Raw genomic sequence first — 22,229 nt, forward strand, 5'->3', positions numbered from 1 at the left:
AATCCTCGTGTTTCCATTAAGCAAAGAGAGGCCACTCATTCCCTTTACATCACTATTTTAGATTAGAATATTAACATTACAGTTACCGAGTTCTGTCAATGGACTGTGTATTTGCTGCCACCACCCCAGCTATCCCGTTACCTGCCCCAGACTCCGCAGAACTTACAGCAACATGTAGCAGACGTCTGATTGCCTTGTTGTTCCCTGAGCCACAGTAAGCCATAGCTACAGTGTACATTCCTGAACGACGGAGGATTGGATCCTGGAAGACATAGAGAGTGCTTCAATATTTGTAATTCTACAGACACAGCTAGGAGTCAGAAGTTCAGTTTCCAAGTCTACTCAATTCCTGGGTTCTGAAGCTGCCAACAGAGGGGAAAACAGGCTATGGGCACCTGTCTACTAGGCCTGGGACACGCCACAAAACAGTCATCGGGTGGGAATGCCATTTGGCACTAATGACCTAAAGGCAAAAAGTATCGTGAGCTGTGAATCGTCCAACGCTTTCAGAATAACTTTACTGACCACTGCCACACATCACCCAACAGGTACATCGACACATTCAGTTATTTGGAAAAACTTGCCTGGTGAAAGCAGTCACCCTAACCAAAGCTGGAGATTTCAGAAGGGAGCGGGGGAAATCTCTCAAACAGACTGTGACGATATCAAAACGCAGCCACACTCACCTTATCTCTGCAGAGACTCTCTATGAGGGCATCTGCTTCCTCCATTCTCCCGTACATGACCAGAGCAATGCCAACAGCCAGGCCCCGCAAGATCTTTTCATGCTGCGTTTCCTGTGCGTAGCCAACCATGTCCTCAATAGCCTGAGCATTTTTAGATCCCAGCATTACCAGACCCAGTGCCAGACCAGCTGCTTCACCTGCACAGCAGCAAAAGGGAATCAGTAAAGAATGCAGAGCTCCCAAAATAGGCTAATATATCAATGCCGATGTAAACACAAGACCCAGAGGCCCCTTATCCTACTGAGATACAGGCCAATACAGAGCTTCCAGACACTGTGCCCAGCAGACCTGCTGCTCAGCATAGTGTTCACTCACTCACAAAAGCTACAGGAAGGACGCTTCTAAAGCAAAATTGTGAATGCATACCGATGATGTTTACACAGAGCTGCACTAGCAGAAGCCTCAAATAGACAGCAGTATTATAAAATCACTCCCTGGGAAATACTATAAAGCTCCTTAAAAGATAGATTCCTTAAAATGAAGACGCTGCTGCATTAACAATCACTGTGAAAGTGTATTTGATTGTATGCCCATACATGTTACTAGCCAGCCCATGAGCCTTGGGGTTAACGCTATACCCTCCCAGGTTCAATATGTTTCTCATGCCAGTACGCATGTAGATCATCTCATAAGCTCTTCTGTTAACCTAAGCCAACGCAGTAGCGGCCTTCATGAGCCCCTCTACTCAGCCTCTCTTAGCCAAAGAGATCTGGCAGGACTGTGGGGTCAAAACAGGTTAAAAAAAGTATAAGGGGAGAAGAGTTTCTTTGAGGCCCCATGAGTGAAATAAACGACTCCCTAAAAAGAAGCATCAGGTCACTGAATCAGAGTCCCTGCAATTCTTAGGCTAATCTTCTGATGGCAGCGGAAGTCTCTTGCTAGGTGTCTGTACAATACCCAATACAATCAGGCCTGCAGGCATTACCTGCAACAAAATAAAAAGACCTTGTAGGTCATGGAAAGGCCAGGACAGAGCTGCACAGTGGAAATAGTCTATACTACTAGCAAGGGCTCATGTTTTAGAAGCAGGATCTTTACCTGTCACTGCATCATCCTGGTAGAGGTTTGTTTTCAGCAAATCATACACATCCTGGCGTGCAGTCCCCATGGCAGCCAGACCCAAACCCAAGCTACCACCATGTCGGACAATCTACAAAAAAGCACAACCATTTTTCTTACTGCTCAGTGTATTACAATGGGAAGGTGTCTACTTCAGCTGAAGAAGCCAGAGCTTTAAGCTGGAAACCATTAGTGTATGGCCCTCCCCCCAAAAACTCAAATGAACTGTTGCCCCTAGTTATGAATCCCAATTTTACTTTTCCAGCCAGCCCCAGCCAATCATTTTCTCTGATCAAGACAACAGTTATGTTCCCAAAGCCAGCCCAGAGATCTGCCCAGTATGGGGTGCTACAAGCCCAGTACAACAGATTTTCTGAGGATTTATTTTTAGCACTCTTCCCAAGGAGTTATTTAAACAGGGCCATCATTGTACAGAGATATGCCACGGGCAAAATGTGTTGCACCAATAGACCCTGACCGGAAATTTATACAGGTATTCATAAGGCCCTCCTCACCCTTTATTCTCTGAAGGCACGAAGGAGCAATACAATATAAAATAAAGCCCAAAATGAATGTGATCTTTCCAGCTAGACTGATTCACAGACCTAGTGGGAAACTTAGAACATACCCTCGAAGAATAGAAGAATGGCCATACTGGGCAACACCAATGCTCCATTTAACCCAGTATCCTGTCTTCCGACAGTGGCCAATGCCAGATACTTCAAAGGGAATGAAAAGCACAGGGCAATTATCATGTGATCCATCCTAGCATCTGGCAGTCAGAGGTTTTGGGACACCCAAAGGATGCAGTTTGATCCTTGACCATCTTGGCTAATAGCCATTGTTGGACCTATTCACCACAAAACTAATTCTTTTCTGAACCCAGTTATACTCTTGTCCTTCACTACATCATGTGGCAATAAGTTCCACAGATTCAATGTATGTTTTGTGAAGAAGTACATCCTTTTGTTGGTTTTAAACTTGCTGCCTATTAATTTCATTGGGTGACCCTGGTTCTTGTATTATGTGAAAGGATAAATAACACTTCCTTATTCACTTTCTCTACATCAGTCATGATTTTATAGACCTCAATCAGATCCCATGCCTTAGTCATCTCTTTTCCAAGCTGAACAGTCCCAGTCTTTTAATATCTCCTCATATGGAAATTGTTCCATACCCCTAATCATTTCTGTTGCCCTTCTCTGTACCTTTTCCAATTCTAGTACATTTTTTTGACATGGGGCGACCAAAACTGCACACAGTATGCAAGACATGGGTATACCATGAATTTATATAGTGGCATTATGATATTTTCTGTTTTATTATCTATCCTAGGAGAGAGAGAGAGGAAGGGTTCTGGGCAAATATTAACTAGGAGGCTGTTCCAAACATAAGGGTCAGTGTTGAAGAAGCCCAGGAATGGTCAGGAGTGAATCCTTGCTGAAACTGTTTACACATAGGATAGTTTGCAGCACAGTCTGTTGAGCAATGTATTCCTTTGGTAGGTAACTGGAGCCAAACCAGAGCATAATACAGTAAGTCTACCCTAAAACAAAGCAGGGATGGGTACAAAGTCATGCTGTAGATGACATTTATTTTGAAACAAGTATACAAGTCCATCCTAAAATCCCACTTGTATTCTAACAAGAAGGGTGTTAGGGTTATTTGCTGTAGCCATTGTCTTAGTCATGCCCTTCCCCTGTTATTGGGCTGTTTATGGTCATCAGTTGTTGTATCATAACTGTTTTGAAGTGTAAGCGCTCAAAGGCCTGGTTTGTGTGAAGCACCCTGCGCACTGTTGGGTACACGAGAACACAACTAGGTTCACTGTTAAATCTAGTACGCACATCATTGCTGGCATTCTTCAACTGGTTCAGCAGATAGTCAATGATGTCACCACCGTGATTAGCATGAATCAGACCCAATGCATAGAGACCTCCGCCCTCCTGATAGGCCGAGCCCGGAGAGGTGTCTTTGGGTAAGTATGTTGCCATTAATTGTAGAGCTTCCTTCTCATGACCCTGCAATTCATTGCCCAAAGGGGTTGGGGAAAGGGGAAGAACAAGAGGAGAAAGAAAACAGTGTTTAATTAGAAGACATTGTTACAATATTTTAAACACTCAACAGGAAACATCTGCTTTAGCTACCAGTTTCCATGCTGTGATCTAAGACAAACCCAACATGTTCAATCTTTTAATGCGGTGTTCTCTGCATTTCTGAACTATTTATTCACACAGAAGCATGTGACTACACTCCCATCACATGACTGCTATCCAAAGCCAATGCAAATAAATTAGGACTAGGAACCATATTTGGCCTAATAATCAGGATGCTTTAATTAAAGGTTCTAGCCCCACAAAGCAATTACAATGGTTTCCCACTATTTCAGACTGGAAAATGCTCTCCCAGCATTGAATCGGCAAGGTTGGCCACCATCAATGCTCCTCTGGAACATATCACCATACGAAGCTCAGTAACATCATGAAGCCACAAAATAAAGTTACTAAACCACAGACATTTGGTAAATGGAAACCACCATCCTCCGCAACTGATGCAAAGGAAGGAAGAAGAGTGGTCTCTCTGACTGCCCAGTAGCAAAAAGAGCTCTCCCCCCATTTTAATTAAGTTGGACAAACATTTGTCTAGATCACAGCTTCACTGCACATATTTAAGGCTAGATGTGATCTAGCAGGGTTGGATTAGAGAATTAAATCCACTTCACAGGTTTAGTATTCACAGGTCCCTTCCATCCAAATGGTCCTTGTAAATACTTTAAATCCTCTGTTCATTCACTGTATTCTTCTTCTGTGCACTTAGATTTTGATAAGTCAGTTGAAGGTTCTTCACTTTAAGCCATATTTCTCCACCACTTTTTTAACCATGATTACACTACATGCCCTTGTTTAGCACAGTGCACGTTCTGCTATATGCATGTGTACATTCAGAAGAAAAAAGAACTGGCAATCAGCTGAGTCTTCACACATCTCTCCGATTAAGAAGCTGACATGTGTATTTGATGTTTCTTAAAAATTAGATGTCCTGTTTATGATATTTGGAGATGCTCATTAAAAACATTCGGCCCTGTCCACAGCACAAGTTTTAACAGTGGTTTTGTAACCAGCTAGAGGCCAAATCATCTAAATTGGTTATAGTAACACTGTTCAGTTGTGTCCACACAGCAACTGTCCTGCCATCAGAAACACGTTTACATTTCCACAGGCTCCCTAGCTACGTTTGTACCAGTAAATATGGGGAAAGTCTGGGCAGCTCTTCTATGGTGCGGTGCTTCCACAGGAATAAAGTGCCTGGAGAACATACACAAAAGGTGGCACTGGCAGCACACGGGACAATGCACGCTGGGATGTCCTAAGGTTCAACCAAACCAGTTACGCTAACATGGTTAAAGTGTCTGGATTGCACTGCAAATAAAAAAGACCAAACCACTCACAGAAGGACGACAATGGGCCAACCAAGGGTTCTGGCGTGGGTCAGGTACTATTAGCTGCTTTAGTTCCAACCAAGTTATAATCGGGCCATGCAAGGAGACAAACCACATTTACAGTCAGCCTGTCAGTGACTGGGTACAAACTTGGTTACGAGTTGGAGTGTGACCAAGACCGCAATGTATAACCCAGAAACCCCACTCCATTCCAAAAGAGACAAAAGAACAGTCTCAGCATTGGCATGGCATGAGTTTACACTTAGGCACACAGGAATGAAGGCAGCATTACCTTATGTATGACACCCAGGCTGGCAGTAGCAGTAAACTTAGCCCAATTCGTGGCTCTGGCCAGCCACTCCAAATTATCTCTGGAAGGAGGAAAGTCAGGGGTTAAATATAGTTTGTATAACACCCAACACCCACATTTCATCAGAAAATAATGTTGTCAAAACCGGCACCTGTTGGAGATGGTGAGGGACTGCTTCCATGCTCCACTGCCTAGAGAAGCCCTGATTTCTGGCTGGTCCCAGCTCAGCCGCTGAACAGCAGCATTAAGTGACAACATAGAACTACATAAATCTACTACTTCAACATATTCAAAGACCTGGCTGCAGGCTGAGCAATCCTTCCAGAGAGCTGGATATTGCTCACCACACAGTCCATCAACAGAGTTCCCAGCTCAACTGTAGGGATTTGACCATAGAGTCATTTTCTTTCTTCACCTCCCGCAGTGGGTTCCAGTCCCCACCTTTGACCTCCATGAGTGTCACTAGCTCACTAGTAAGCCAGCCTCTATTTACAGGAAAATAGGAACTGCCAGACTGGACTAAACTAGTGGTCCATCTAGAGTAGAACTCCATCTCTGACAGTGGCCAGACCTAGGTGCTTCAGAGGTGTAAGAACTCCACAACAGCTGATGCGGGATAATCTGACCCTCCCCACTCAGTCTCATCTTGATCTCCAATAGTCAGAGATTGGTTTAAGACATAAAGCACAAGGTTTAATATCACTTTTAAAATTATAATTATGTATAGAAACTCGGGATAGTCTTCATATCCATGTAAATATCCAGCCCTTTTTGTATATTGCTAAGCTCTTGGCCACAATGACTTCCTGTGGCAGTGAATTCCACAGTCTAATTACATGAAGCGGGCAGATATTTCCTTCTATGGGTTTTGAATTTCTCACCTTTTAAATTCATTGACTGTCCCCTTGCTCTTGTGTTATGAGACAAGAGATCAGAAGCTCCCAATTGCCCTTCTTTAGACCATTTGTTATCTCATGCACTTTTATCACCTCTCTGCTTATCCACCTCCTTTCTCAGGGAAAGGATTGTAACCTTTCCACACTCTTCATACGGCAGATTTTCCAAGCCCTTTGATCATTATCACCACTTTGCTGATACTCCTCTAGTTCTGCAATGTCTTTTCGGAGACAGGGTGAATGGTACTGCACATACTATTCTACCTCTCTGAATGCTAACTGAACTTCTTTGCAATGCACTTACCTAAGGAACTGGTCACTGGTTGTCCCACAGTGCATGAAGGAGTTTGCTATAACCGTCGCTGTGTGGCACACAGAGTTCCGCACTGCATCCTGGAAGAGCAAAACAGACGAGTATCACCAAGAAGTGAGAAACAGACACCAGGTTGCAGCGAAGAAGATTCACAACTAAGACACATAGCTCTGTTCACTCTGGACTTGGTACTAGAAAAATTAGTCACAATTAGATAGAGTTGCATTAACTAACCCCAACCTAAGCATGATCTTTTTCCTGATGGGGATGCACTGCTTGTTAATACACACCTATCTAGTCTCAACCCAATTCTTCTAGTGCAGACAAGTCCTTTCCGTAAACTTCTGGAATGAAGCAACAGCATAAACTGAGAATAGGACCCTCTTAAATAGCCAGGCACTCTAGGAACCTATTGCTACACAGTAAGTGCTGCTGACAGCAATTTCAAGCCCTTCCTATAAGACTACGCCGGATCACTATCCAAAAGAGTTTTATGCATTTCCAGTGCATTTAAAATGGAATCTCCCAACAGCCATGTACTTGCTTAAAACAATAGTGTCACACCACCTCTTGCTGAGGACAGAAGTTACATTTCAGATTCAAATAATCTCTCTGTTGTGATTTACAATAATCATTTGTCTTAAAGGACAGAAGGGACAAAGCTTGCCATGAGCCCAAGGGCTGCACCTACTTTGCACATAAATTTTCACACACACACACACACACACACACACTCACTCTCTATCAGTATTTTCCCTAGTGAAATAGAAATTACGTGAGTTTCCCAATACATTGCAATGAAATACTGCCATTGAGCAGCTTTAGCTTCTACCCACAGATACAGCGAAAGGTGCCCACAAGCCACACCTCAGAAATCTCTGGGCCACACTCCAGGGTGTAATGGCTTTGGGCCAGATAGTGGGAACAAGCAGCCCTCCCTTAGCCTTGGAGTTTCAAGTTTTAAAATCAATCTGGTCTGACCAATACACTAAACTAGATCCTCGGAAAGAGAGAGAGAATAAATAGACTCCTCCCAGAGACATACAGGCCCTGCTAAAGCCTGCTTCAAGGAGGAGACTACAGTGAGTACTGAAACAGTCACCAGAAAATCTGTGAAGATTCCAGAAAGAAAAAGACAATCTAAGGTCTCTTACCTTTGTGTTTTTGAGAATCATCAGGTCTGTATTGTTGTTTCGTATTAAAAACTGCAGGTGTAACTCAATAGCCATTTCACCACTTAAAATTTTAATCATTTTTGAAATCTGGTCCTTAGGCTCTGGGTTCTTCACACACAAACAACAAAAAAACAAACAGATCATCAGAATCCCTGCATTCCCCCAGGATCAAGCTCTGTTAAAACACTGGCCCATGAGAGAGCTAACAGATAGGCATATTTAACAGTACATGCCTCGTCACATGCTTCAGAGATCAGCACCTCTTGGAAGAGAAAAGAACAATAATCCTTCCCTCGATGCATACAACTCAGCTCCCAGGAACATTAATGGGAGTGCCTCTATGTACAGGAAGTAGGGGACAGACTCCCATAAGATTAAATGCAGCCACTGAACTGAATGGAAGGTATTGCGAGGAGACTTGTACCAAATGCCAAAAAGGCTCAACATGCTGCTTTGTTTGGTCTCTTATACCTTCAACAGATGAGGAGAAAAGACTCTCCCCCAAGAACAGTTACCTACATTCACATTGTGCTTATATTTACTTGCAGATTTTACTGGGGAAAGACTCAAAGTAGCAATACTTTAGGCATCACTGGCTGTGCCTCATGATGTGGCTAGAACTTCTCAGGAAATCAGAACACACCTTAATTCAATGGGGAAGGTTAATGGAAGCGGATGTGCTAAAGCCACTCTGCTCCGATTTACAATGGCTGGGGAGGGAGAACCCAGCGTTATGACTTTTGGAACAATCTAACATTCACTGCTGTATTTCCACTGCCTGCTCATTTCCAGTGCTCTGCTGGAATAACTCGTCCCCACAGCCCTAGATAACATCTGCAGGGTAAGTCTCTGCTTGGCGCTCTTTCACAGAGGGTGGAAAGTACATCGGGTCTCTTTGTAGTCGCTTTACGTTAAAGAGATCCACTGAGTACAGCTAGTTCAGTCCTTCAACTAATCCCCTCAATTATTTCTTTTCTGATCTGGGGCAGATTAAACTCAGGAATGCTTCAGGCCACAAAGGTTGCTTATGCATGCTTGCCCCTTGCCACAACCAATGGTGTTCATGTAACAGAAACTAATTCAAGACATGCTGCCCCCAGAGTACTCTGCTCACAGGCTCTTGATGAAGCAAGGACTTCCACCCTCTTTCCTTGCCTAGTTTCAGCAAATATCTCTACTTAAATTTGAATGAACGGAATGTCTCCCTTTCAGCTATCTACAGGAAAACCTCAACCATTCCCATGACTAGTTCACATGTGTGCATTACCTTTGGGTAGCATTTTATTTATTTCCTTTCACCAGCCCCAGAAAAAAATGGCCAGGCTGCTACATCTGCTGCTTAGGGTGCATGTATATTTACTTCTAACATACTTGAGAGAGCAAGTGTTACACAACAGAAATCTAATAAGCCAGCCAAGTAGCGCAGCAACAGCACAACGTGCACTATTCCCAAGCAGGGAGGAGAACTCAAGCACCAAGCTCTATCCCTCACTGTGGGCTGTAAGCACTACAGAGCAAAGAGTATATCCCCCAGAGAACGTGAGCGCCTGGTATTACTCTAGCAACTCCTTTTGGCATTCCAGAAGCAACGTCCAGGCTCTCCCAGGCAGGAAAATTGTTACTGAATGGCTTGTGGGGAGTGGGCCAATTCACCGGCCAGTGCATCAGAATGAAGTGCCCAACAGCAGCAGAATTTCAGTGCCTTCCTTTGGGGAGGAGTTAATTTCCTCTGTACTGATAAAGTCCAAATCAAACAGATAAACCAGGTCCTTCTACCTGGCCCCTTCTCCTGACCCAGAGTCTCCTGCAGCAGCCTACCTGCTCCCTACAGTTTTCTCTCTGTCAGCTGCTTGCTGGCCTTCTATCTGCAGACCATCACCTGACCCCTAGACTCAAAGCTATCACTTAGGAGGAAGCTAGCTGAGTAACAGACAAGGGTATGCCCAGCTCCCTTAGAGGTTCATCCCATCTTGTGACAGGGAAGAAGAGGACGGGTTCTAAGCAAAACGTGTATGGACAGCTGAACACAGCACATCTGATTTCACAGAGTGGCACTCACAGATTCTGCAGACTTCACAGCACAAGTGCTACTTGGCTTCTCTTCTGTTTCCATAGTGTCACTGAAATTAAACACAAAAATACCAACCCGTTCACATCTCATGACTGCCAAATGCTCTGGCAGCAGCTGAATGTTGAGCCCCGACACAGGAGACTGGGGCGTGAAGGTGAGCTCTGGGGATAAGAGACCTTTGACACCGCACAGGGCTGACACACACAAGTATAGCAGCCCCCTCTGCAATCTGAGTCAGAGGGGAGTTAGGGATAAAAGACTAGGAGAATCCTGGCCCCCATGCTGGCTGGAAAGTGCAGCGACTAGAGAGGCTTGTATGGACGGGGAGACGCGAGGGAAAACCACTGGTGGAAACGTGTTTGGGAGTGAGACATAGCAAGGGGACTACCTCCATACTCAGAAGCCTAGGGGCCACTACTGTCAGTAAGGATGGACGTAGTGATGAATGGGAAAGCAATCCAAGTCATTAAGCTGGCACGGACACAAGGCCCTGACAGACTTGTGTAGTGGAGGGAAACGTTCCATTTATCACTACAGCCCAATATAGTGTATAGACTCCCTCTGCCTGACATTTTAAAATAAACTCGGCAGTTTTCCAGTCTCTCCTGGGGAGTGCCATGCCAGAGAGAACACTTCAGGCATCATCCATCTCTCTCACTGACACGACTGGATGGGCATTACAAGCAAGTTGGAGGGGATAATTATTTCACATCTCTTCCAAGCAACAGCACCGCCAGAAACACAAGGCTCTGCCAATGCTACAATAAGGCTCTGCCAATGGTGGGGAGAGAAATCTGTCCAGGTCTCTCTGAACGAACAAAAATTGAATTTCCAGTGCTCAAGGGAGAGGGTTGCTGCCTGCTGACCCCTACAATGCAATCAATCTTCAGAGGCAGCGCTCAAATAGGACTGACCGAGATCAGACATTGCACAGGCTGATTTATAAATTGTTTTGTAGGTACATATTCCCTCTTACTGTGGGACATCACAACAGGGGGACATCTACCTCAAGGGTGGGCAAACTATGGCCCGCGGGCCAGATCTGGCCAATCAGGGCTTTCAATCCAGCTCACAGGATTGTCAGCCCCATGACGCCGTGGGCCCCACGCTGCTCCCAGAAGCGGCGAGCACCATGTCCCTGCAGCCCCTGGGGGAGTGGAGGCAGAGGACTCTTCGCGCTGCCCTCGCCTGTGGGTTCCTCCCCCCGCAGCTCCCGTTGGCCGGGAACAGGAAACCCCGGCCAATGGGAGCTTCAGGAGAGATAACCACAGGTGAGGGCAGCGCGCAGAGCCCTCTGCCCCCCCACTCCAGGGGCTGCTGGGAAGTGGTACCAGCCACTTCCAGGAGCAGTGCAGGGCCAAAGCAGGCAGGGAGCCTGCCCTGGCCCCAGTGCGCACCACTGCTACCCTGAAGCCACTCCAGGAAAGCGGCGCCGGGCCAGAGCCTGTACCCCAACACCCTCCTGCACCCCAACCCCCCGCCTTGAGCCCCCTCCTGCACCCCAACTCCCTGCCCTGAGCCCCCGCCGCACTCCACAGTACTCCTGCACCCCAACCCCCTGCCCTGAGGCCCCTGCCACACCCCTCCTGCCCCACAACCCTCTGCACTAAGCCTCCTCCCACATTCCTCCCTGCACCCCTGCCCTGAGCCCCTTCCTGCACACCGCACATCCTCCCACACCCCAACCCCCTGCCCCAGCCCTACATTCATGACCATGCATGCAGTTTCCCCACCCAGATGTGGCCCCTCTGGCCAAAAAGTTTGCTCACCCCGACCTACCTGCTACATACGCACTCTTGACTGAAGAAACAAAGGTGTTTGGAACCAGTTTCCTACATTTCCATAGGCCCTTGTGTTTTGGTAGGCTTGGTTTGGGCTACAGTCCCCATTAAATGCTACTTAATTAGATGTGGGTGCTTGTCTGGCAGCTCCAGAGACTAAAGAACAGGTACTGCAAGAACAGCAGCGCTACATGCTTCCTCCACAAGCCTGTATTCCCATGCCTCCATCTTAACCTAGAGAGGGCCACCTCTAGGAAAGAGAGGGGAGTTGAGTCTTCATGCCATGCAGACTACTTGTGAGAGACCAAAGAGGAGATGAAATGAGGCGACCAATTAGCACCAATTGTGGGGGGTGTCTTGTGTAATGTGGATATCTGGCCACTAAGATCTTGTGATACAGATTGCTGAAAAGTCCCCAGATGGTCGTAGTCTTCTGTTAAAGTTCTAGGCTGGATCTGAACTACTGAGCTTTGTCCAAGAGGTGAAAGGCTTTGTATCATATCAGTAATAATAAGGCTCTTCATTTCTGGTTTTTACTGAAAATTTCCCAGGTTTTACAAAAGTTATTATTCAGTTTTGACCAATTTTCACCCAAAATGTAGATTACTGAAGTATCTGAAAATACCGATTATGCTAAGAAAATCCAGTAAAGCACTAGCTAAGATGTGTTTGTCAATAAATGATTAGTCTAAATGTAATTAAATTCTCTCTGTTTAAGTATCGCTGGGCTCCAATAGGTTCAGGTACCATCTAGTAGTATTATGCAACTAAATACAGTTAAATAATGAAATAAACTACCCCAGCATTAAACTGCTTTTACTGTCAATACTCTTGCTTTTCTCTGTTGCTTTTTTCTGTTCTCCCATCCCCCAGTATTAACCCCGATATTTACCCAGAAAACTGGGTCATTCATTTGTTTTTAGCAATTTTCACCTTTTAAAAATTTTGTACTAAATGCCACTAAATTCCCAGGAAATTGTAAACAAAAGAAAAACTAAAAATGAAGGGACCTACATATTACCAGTCCCTGGGCCATACATTCCGCTAAGTCTAAGAATATTGATGCATGCTTTTCCAATGTCTCTGCATAAATTAATTTACCCACCCAAAAAAAAAAAATACAGTTGTATTCTAACTGAACATGACAATTATATTTCTACTCAAGCCAACATCCCCACCTGTCTCTCTCAGATCCAGGGACAGTCCCAGTGTTGGTTGATCCAGGCACAGAGGCAATAGGAGTTCCAACAGTGTGGAGATTCTGGATCACAGAAGACAAGAACTGCTGGCTGGCACTTTCATACAGATCAAAGCAGATCTGATAAGCCATGAGAAGGTTGTCTTCCTTCACCAGTTTTTCTAAGATGTCACTTACAGCCTGGGGGTCATCCAGGAAAATCAGGCACTGGGGGAAAAAAAAACAAACAAACATAAATCCACCAGGCAGAAAACACTGCAAGATAAAAGAACAGCCATCAATTCCCCATACTAATTTCTGTACTGTTTTCCTGGGACAGAAGTCTCCCCCACCCATGGCAGATACTAATAATCTTACAATAGTTCTTATAAGTACACTTAATATTTTCCTTAGTCTCATTTTAAAACACAATTACTGTCAGAGAAGCTTCTTAAGAAGTATTTTTTTTCCTATGTATAACAGCATCTTCTGAAGCTGTAGGGGCATAACCTACAGTCCACCCACTTCACTACTTGAAATGATGGTGTAAACTCATACTAATACTAGAACAAGATTGAAAAGTTTTACCAAATGATCATTGTGCCATTTTGCTAAAATACCTAAGATAAAATAGAACAGGGTGTGATGCTCTTAAAGTCCCACACCTAGGGCAAGCTGCAATGGCACAAGACCTAAGCACCCAGCTGTGTAAAGGTGATCATGAAATGGCTTTCTGAAAACAAAAAGTTGTATTGATTTCCTGGAGAAAAGAAAGGAAATTATTAAATTTTCCTAAGGTTCCAAGCTCTGTGATTACAGTCTGATCCCCCACAATGATGCATGGAACCTTTAGTCATAATTCACAGAGCGTAGGCTGAGAAGGGACTATTACATCACCTAGTCCGACCTCTGGTATAACATAGACCAGAGAATTTCATCCAGATACTCTTGTATTGACCTCAGTAAATTGTGTCTGTCTAAACCACAACTTCTAGAAAGACCTCTAGCCTTGATCTGAAGACATCAAGAGATAGAGAATCCACCATGTCCTCTGGTGCTCCAATGGTTAATCACCCTCATGGTTAAAAATTTGCGCCTTATTCGCATTTTGAATTTGTCTGGCTCCAGCTTAAATCCCCTGGTTCTTGTTCTGCCTTTGTCTGCTAGATTAAGGAGCCCTTTAGTACCCAGTATTTTCTCTCCTTTGAGATATTTGTACACTGTAAATCAAGTCACCTCTCAGTCTTCTTTCTGTTAAGCTAAACAGACTGAGATCTACGTCTCTCACTGGAAGGTATTTTCTCCAGTCCTCAAATCATTTGAGGCTCTTTTCTGAACCTCTCTAAGTGTTCAACTTCCTTTTAAAAATGTGGGCACCAGAACTTGATGCATTTTTCCAGTATCGGTCTCACGAAGGCCCTATACAAAAATAAAAATCACTTCCCCGCTCCTACTCACTACTCCCCTGTTTACACAGCCAAGGATCACATCATCCCTTTTTGCCAAGCATCACCCTGGGAACTCATGTTCAGATGCTTTTCCACTACGAGCCCTACACTCTTTTCAGAGTCACTGCTTTCCAAGACACAGTCCTCTGTTCAGTAGGTATGGACTTCTTGTTCCTAAATGCATGAACCTTAATTTGGCTGTACTAAAAATAATTTTGCTTGAATAGGACCAGTGAATCAAGCAATCCAAATGGCTCCGTATGACAACCCTGTCATTATTTACTATTCCACCAGTCTGTCATCCACAAATTTTAATCCGCAGTAATTTTATATTTACTTCCAGATCATTGACAAAAAATGTTCTAGCTCCTTTAGTTGTTTTAGAGCAAGCTTTGTTTCAAAAGAATGAGCATGACCAAGTATGAAATATCAGAGTCCACCATTAACATTCACCTCCATTCAATCCATATTTAGCACCCCCCTAGCCAACTGAATTTCATCTGTTTAACGAAATACGATCTCATGTGGGAATTGAGTTAGATACACCTAGAAGACGGTAATTTTTATTAAGCAAAGTGTTTATGAAAAGCAGAGGTACACAACATTACCTGGCACACATTGATGAAGTCTGGTTTCTCCAGGTTCATGTAGATTTTAACCAGAACTCGCAGCACTTTATTACGGAACTGCTTATTCTGCATCAGAGACATGCAGAGCTTTAAGCTGTAGGCTAGCATTCCAGGAACATCATTCTGAAATTGATGGAAAAGACACAGTCCAGTTGATGTTGTTACAAAACAAGGTTAAGGAATAAAACCATTTACACATAATTTCTTTTATGTTGACAGAAAAACACACACAACTTGACATCTGGTCTCTTATTTTTCTCTTTCCTAGAAACTCAAACACCACTTGCATACAAACGTGACCCAAACAGAAGACCATTTATAACCAAAACAAGCATACTCCACTACCAAGAAACAATACTCATGGAAAGAAACAAATTCATTCCAAAGCAAAACCTCAAACATAAGCACAAACGTCCTTTGAGAGCTCAATACTTAAATTTTCTATCCCACAGACTTTTCCCTAACCATCAGGTACTCATCCCAGGGAAATGCAGGTGTTCAACATAGAAATGTTAGCCAAATGGACCATCCAGCCAAAGAATTCCACTTATACACATACTTCATGCAGGAGATTGAGAAGAGAAAAGTCAATTCAGTTCTGATCAGAGCATCTGAGCTAAGCGATAGCAGAAACAGAAGGGGTACAGACATGAACAAAGTTATTAGATGTGTGGAAAAACTTCTATATGAGGACTGAAAAGATCAGGACCATTTAGCTTAAGAGACAGAGATTAATAAGATGGGACATGACATAGAGGTATACAGAACAACAAATGGAATAGAGAAGGTAATTTGGGCACTCCTAGATACCCTCTCTCATATTTCAAAAACTAGGGTACATTCTCTGAAATAGAAAGGCTACAAATTTAAAGTAGATAAAAAGGAATACTTTTTTTGAATAATGCATAATCAACCTATGCGTCCAACTCCTGCATGACAACACAGAGTTCAAGAGCTTAGCAAGATTCAAAAAAGGATGAGCCATGTTTGTGTATAATCAGAACCTCCACGGTTACACTAGGTTATACTTAGTTTTAAGCAAAGAGAGACTCTTGCACTTCCTGGTGAACAACTTTTTTGGGAAGAGAGAGTTTAATTATTGCCAACATTTCATTCCTCAGATTTGTTCACGAAAAAAGTTTCAGAAATTATTTTTGAAATTAAAACATCACTAGAACTGAAACTTATCTGTCTGATGCTTACCCACCACAGCATATTAAGTGCCACTTTAAATATTAAAAAGGGGCGACAGGTAAGATACACAAAACACGACAAGGTAAAAATCTCATCATTCAAGCTGAATCACTGGGTTTCACCAAACATTTCCCAGTGAGCTTCACTGGTATTTTGCCACAAAAAAATCTGTAGCTTTACAGTCACCTGAACCTCCCTTTTCTTGATCCAAACCCTGAAGGGGAAAGTTAAACCCTACATGTGAATCCTCCACCTACCGATTCCAGTATGGTTTTCTCAAAGACATCCAGCCTACGAGTCTCCAGTGCAATACCAATGGCCTGCTTGTACTTGTGATCATCCAAACACCGCTGGAACATCTTGTTAACAATCCCTTCCAGCCTTTCATCGACAGGTTTCTTCTCCACTTCGGCCAGCTCTGCATTCTCCACACACTGCTTGGTGTAGTGGTCAATACATTTTGCTGAGATGGAACATAAAGAACAATCACCATCAGCTTCCTGGACACACACAGCTTCAAAAGTAGTACAAGACAGTTGAAAATCTGACTACTAGGGTTTGGGGAGAAAAATAAGCACCCTCCAAGAAGATGAATGTCTACACATACAAGCATTTAACATCACCTTTGTCTTGTCTAAATCCATTAAATTACATTTACTTGACCCACTACATGACCACAATCTAGGGTTAAATTATCAAGTCATTTACATCCCACTGTCAACCTACTTAATGGTTCCCTTAGTTACACATGGGAAAATATGGAATTCACTTAGGTGGTCACCAGTTCTGTTAAGTGGGGGAACACTTATATGCCCCAAAGTCTTGATTTCAGTGCTGAAGGCACATACATGTTTTACATGACTGTTTCAAACAACAGGAGATTCTGGATGAGGGTATAACAGCAGGAGACTTCCCAGATGCACAATATTTATTTATATTATCACAGCACCTATGTAAACTGGTTCTTCAATCTAGACACAATTATAAACAGAGAAAGTCAAGAAATGCTAGGCTGGAAAAAGCAGCTGCAACATCTATTCAGCTAATTCTAAGCAGAGATCAGGGAATTTGGAGGACAGCAACAAAGGCAAGTGGGATCTCAAGTTATAGTAGTTTTACCAACTAGAACAGAGGTAGGCAACCTATGGCACACATGCCGAAGGCAGCCTGTGAGCTGATTTTCCACGGCACTCACACTGCCTGGGACCTGGCCACCGGTAGGGGGGCTCTGCATTTTAATTTAGTTTTAAATGAAGCTTCTTAAACATTTTGAAACTTTATTTACTTTACATACAACAATAGTTTAGTTATATATTATAGACAGAGAAAGAGACCTTCTAAAAACACTAAAATGTATTACTGGCATGTGAAACCTTAAATTAGAGTGAATAAATGAGGACTCGGCACATCACTTCTGAAAGGTTGCCGACCCCTGAACTAGAGGGCTTTCCATTTAGAGTCACTGTCAATTACCAATGATAGTCTCCACATATTCTGAATTGTCATTGACATTGAAGAGATCGCCTGCTCCCAAGGCATAGTTCAGAGACTCCTCAAAGGCTCCCAGGTGATAAAACACTTTGGAAGCCACCAAGGCAGCAAACTGGCGACTCCGGAAGCCCTCATCTTCATAGAGAACTTCGCTGAAAAGGTCAGAGAAAAGACAATCAGTTGAGCATGCAAAGCTTCCCCTAAAGGCATAGGCCAACTGAAATTTTCAACTTCACCAGCATCTTTGGGAGGATAGATTCTCAAACCAAAGCCAGTTAAAATGAACACTTTTTGGAAAATGGGGAGATAACTGCTACGTTAACTGGGATCAAGCAGCCAGAGAAAAGGCAAATGCATTATATTCCATGTTTTGTTTGAGCATCCACCCTTCCAGGAATAAATTATTTCTTCTCTTACATTTTATCCACCGACTCAGAGATTTCTGCCCAGAAGTCATTGACAACAGCATTCAGTTTGTGAAGAGCGAACTCCTATGGAAAGTAATAGAAGTTTCATTGTCAAAGAGCAGCATTCATTCTATTTTTCTCCTTATGACTGCATCCTAGGGTAAGATCTCAAAGCCACCAACACCACTGCTTACAGAGCAATCTACATCCTCACACTGCTTTCCAAACATAATTTATTCTCATGACTCCCGTGGGGGAAATGTAGGGTTCTTTATCCCCATTTTATAGGTGGGGATATGGAACCCTGATCCTGCTTTCCCTCAACTTCACTGGGAACAGCACTGGGCCAAACTGACTTATTTATTGAGATCCCTTAAAATGCTCGGAGTCTCCAGAACTGACTCTCAGCTGTCTTTGTCTCTGTTTTCTTGCAGGTTGGCTAAAGCAGCCTATTCTGAAAAACACATATCCTGCAGGGAACACAGACCACCCTGATTACAACCTGTGGCCAAGATGATGCCATCAACCTGCCAACTGCCTCTTTGTTCTGCTGATTTGAGTTGTTTGTTGGGTTGCCTTTTTAGTCTATATGTATATTTTATAAACGTTTATAAAGGTCTCCATGGTTATCTTCTTCTCCCTCCACTAGGATTACTAAACATTTTTAGAAGACTATATGGAGATATTGATTATTTCGGTTTTTCCCACTCCCAAATTATGTTAGAGACTTGTGAGAAGAGATTAACTCTGACTCAAACAGTAAAATAAAGTAAAAGAACATCCCAAGTGCAACTCGGCCATACGCAGCCTAGAAACGCCTGCCATCATTAGAGAGGCAGAGTCTCCAGAAACTAGAGATCCCAGCATGACCCATGTTGGAACCTGCAGACATCCTGGGCATTAAAAGAAAAGATTGGTTGCAGTTAGCTGCATTTCACATGGACTGCCTGTGCATCTCAGGCTCCTGGCAACAAGTTCTTTTGACTGGATGCAGCTTGAATGTTACCTGTCCTTTTCTAACTATTATGGTTGCTAGAATCTGCCTATTTCTATTGTTTAAAAAAAAATGGTACAAAGTTTCAACTTGTGGTTTGTTGCTCTCAGGTCTAATCAGCATTTTCAAGCTTACCTTGAGCTGTGGCTCTTCTTCATCCAGAAGAGAAATAATTCCAGCTGCAAAACAAGAAGCTTGTCATCCAGGATGAATTTTTACGCATTGGAACAGAAAATGTCACTTAGTCACAAAACAATATGGTGAAAAGAAGAAGCCTGGTTCTAGTTTATGGTTCTAGTTCTTAGGTAAAGACTTAAAGACTGACTGCAAACATGTAGCAAATCTATCCTTTAAAACAGCATATACGTTGTATAAGCCTCTTGGTCAAAATATTAAATCACTATGACACTTGAAAATGTATCCTTTATCACTGATGTATGCACTATTCAGCCTGCCCATGCCCTTCCTGGAGGGGAGAACAGGTAGGGGAATGAATCTTGTACAATCCTACTCCACATATAGGATTCTTGTGAATTTCAATACTTTACTGATTTACCAGAAATAGCAGACAGGAAGCAAGCCTATGCTATCTCCCTCCAACACACACCATTTTTTTTATTCTTAAAATGACCCATTCAAAACATGATCCCAATTGATTCTCCCCAGTCAGAAATGGGATTTAGACCTAGAACTGAGCTTTTAACTATCGGGGACAAGAAATCATGATTGCAGACTAGAAAGAATAACCGTCAATTTTTTCCCTGAACATTTTTTCTCTCTCCTGAGAAGTGTTCAGGCAACAAATACCTCAACAGCAAAAAAAAAAGTGTGTTTTCTCCTTTCTTGCTAGCTTTGTCCAGGTCTCTCACATTCAGAATCTTTACACTGGCTTCCTTCTTCCACATATTCAAACTTCTTGTTGACTTCAAAGCTCCCCCTAACTCTGCACCTACCTCTCTCTCTGCCTTCCTCTCCTCCTGTACCTCCTGATGACCCCTATGCTCTGCTAATTGCGAACCTCACCCTTCATCTCTTTCACCCACTCTAGATTTCAGCTCTTTAAATCACACCTCTTCGATAGATCTGAAACAGGCTCCCAGTCACCATACACCAAGCATACTGCTCACCACCCTCACTGCTTTCAAGAAAGCTATAAAAACTCATCAATTCAGTTTTCAGCTATAACATCCAAACACCGTGTTTATTTTGGACAATAGCCTCGTGTCTCTACACCGTAACCTCCCTGGGACACTGATCTGTTACTGGTTTGGCACAGTCACTTGCATACAGTGGACAATGATCGTACTATATAATTTGAAATAAATACATTTCAATAACTGTTGCTATAAGACTAAGCCAGAAACCACATTGTTATTTTATAGGATCTTAGCAACAGTATTATTCTTACTGTGCCAAGCCCCATTCAGATGCAAAGCACAAGTGCCCTATTCATTTCAGTGACACTTTGCAAAGCCTGAGCAGCAGCCCTGGAGCTTCAGGTGACTGGAACAGTCAGATGGAAGGGATTAGCACCTCACCACATACCCAGGAACAAGCTGTTCCGATTCCATCTCTCCAATGCCACAGAGGAGATAAGGGGTCATTTATTGCTCTAAGACCAATTCTGTGTTATTTAAGATTTTGACTAATAGTAGTCAGGTCTGGATTTGCACCCACTGAATAGGTAGGGTGGCCACTCACACATTCTCAGCATACCAAACATTCCAGTACTTCCAGGAATGTGGGTCTGCCCCTGCTGGCATGACCTCACCCCCACTTGGCATGATCTCCCACACATGGTGTGAGCAAGGTCATGCCAGTGGAGGCAGAGCGGTGCTCTCTTTAAAACTGGGCCCCCCACATGATACCAGACAAAGCCAGGTCTGATTCTGGCTCAGTACCAGATGGGGGAATAGCATTCAAAAAGCAGGGCCATGGTATAAAACTGGAAAAATGGTCTGCCTATGCCTAGGCATCCACACCGCAGCGCCAGAAGTTCAGGATGGAATCCTGCTAAGTCACAATGGAGTTCAGAGCACCAGTGAAAGTGGATCTTTCCCCCAGCTGTGGCAGCTGACACGCAACAGTGGATGTCAAGGACTAAACACATTCTGTGATTACTGTAACTAGTCTCTAAAATCTCTCTCTCTCAGGCAGTGAGTCATGTTAGCTATGGGGTGGACAGCCTGAGAAGGAGCCAAAATTTACCAATGTACATTGCCAAAGAGCCACAGTAATATGTCATTAGCCCCACATCAGCTCCCCCATTCCCAGCACCTCCCACCCACCAGCAGCCCCACCAATCAGCACAGCACCTCCTCTTCCCTCCCGATCAGCTGTTTTGTGGCATGCAGGAGACTCTGGGTGGGAGGAGGAGCAACTAAGGCACAGCAGGCTCAGGGGAGGGGGCAGGAAGGGGTGGAGCAGGGGCAGAGCCTGTGGCTGAACAGTGAGCAGCCCCTGGCACATTGGAAAGTTGGCGCCTGGAGCTCCTGCCCCAGAGTCGGTGCCTATACAAGGAACCGCATATTAACCTCTGAAGAGCCGCATGTGGCTCCAGAGCCACAGGTTGGTCACCCCGTGATAACTACACAAAGTTAAAAGAAAAGGCACAAAATCAGATCAAGTTACTAAAATGTTTAGACAAATAAATGTGTCTTGAGATGAATATTGCTAAACCTAGAGTTGATCTGATGAGCCAGAGCAAGATCTAAAGAGGGTAACCTCCTCTGAAGGAGCCCAGCTGCAAGTCAGAGCCTTTAAACGCACTTCCTGACACTAAGTGCTTCCCATGCTGATCTTCGTGGCTGAGATAAAGTGAAGGAAAAGAGCTACCTCCCAGGAAAAATAAAAAAAACAAAACATGTTGCCCTTCTATAGCCAGGCTCCTCCGAGGTATTAAAAGCTCTCTGGGAACATCAGCCAAGCCCCTGCATGCAGATCCCTGAAATAAATCAGTGCGGTCTCTGTTCTACATGGGGAAACTGAGGCAGATACCTCAGGGCTGTCTCCGTTCTGGATGGGGAAACGGGGGCGGGAAGTGACTTGTCCCAAGGCGGCACAGCAGGGAGGGGGGAACCCAGGGGTCCGAGCTTCCCT

The 22,229-nt window shown here is 43.8% G+C and overlaps 1 protein-coding gene across 1 annotated transcript in view; it reads right to left on the reverse strand.

Annotated features, from left to right (window-relative positions):
- PSMD1 (proteasome 26S subunit, non-ATPase 1) overlaps positions 1 to 22,229 on the reverse strand; it is a 126,679-nt gene that overhangs the window by 104,102 nt on the left and 348 nt on the right. The window contains exons 2-15 of the mRNA XM_050963785.1: positions 19,266 to 19,309; positions 18,147 to 18,220; positions 17,712 to 17,881; positions 16,496 to 16,701; positions 15,024 to 15,167; positions 12,969 to 13,195; positions 9,998 to 10,058; positions 7,918 to 8,046; positions 6,755 to 6,843; positions 5,537 to 5,615; positions 3,653 to 3,826; positions 1,785 to 1,896; positions 687 to 883; positions 167 to 262 (exon numbers count right to left, since the gene is read on the reverse strand). Of these exons, the coding sequence (XP_050819742.1) occupies positions 167 to 262; positions 687 to 883; positions 1,785 to 1,896; positions 3,653 to 3,826; positions 5,537 to 5,615; positions 6,755 to 6,843; positions 7,918 to 8,046; positions 9,998 to 10,058; positions 12,969 to 13,195; positions 15,024 to 15,167; positions 16,496 to 16,701; positions 17,712 to 17,881; positions 18,147 to 18,220; positions 19,266 to 19,309 (1,802 nt within the window). The remainder of the gene's footprint in view (positions 1 to 166; positions 263 to 686; positions 884 to 1,784; positions 1,897 to 3,652; positions 3,827 to 5,536; positions 5,616 to 6,754; positions 6,844 to 7,917; positions 8,047 to 9,997; positions 10,059 to 12,968; positions 13,196 to 15,023; positions 15,168 to 16,495; positions 16,702 to 17,711; positions 17,882 to 18,146; positions 18,221 to 19,265; positions 19,310 to 22,229) is intronic.

This window comes from Gopherus flavomarginatus, chromosome 8, assembly GCF_025201925.1.
Source record: "Gopherus flavomarginatus isolate rGopFla2 chromosome 8, rGopFla2.mat.asm, whole genome shotgun sequence".
Classification (NCBI taxonomy): domain Eukaryota; kingdom Metazoa; phylum Chordata; order Testudines; family Testudinidae; genus Gopherus; species Gopherus flavomarginatus.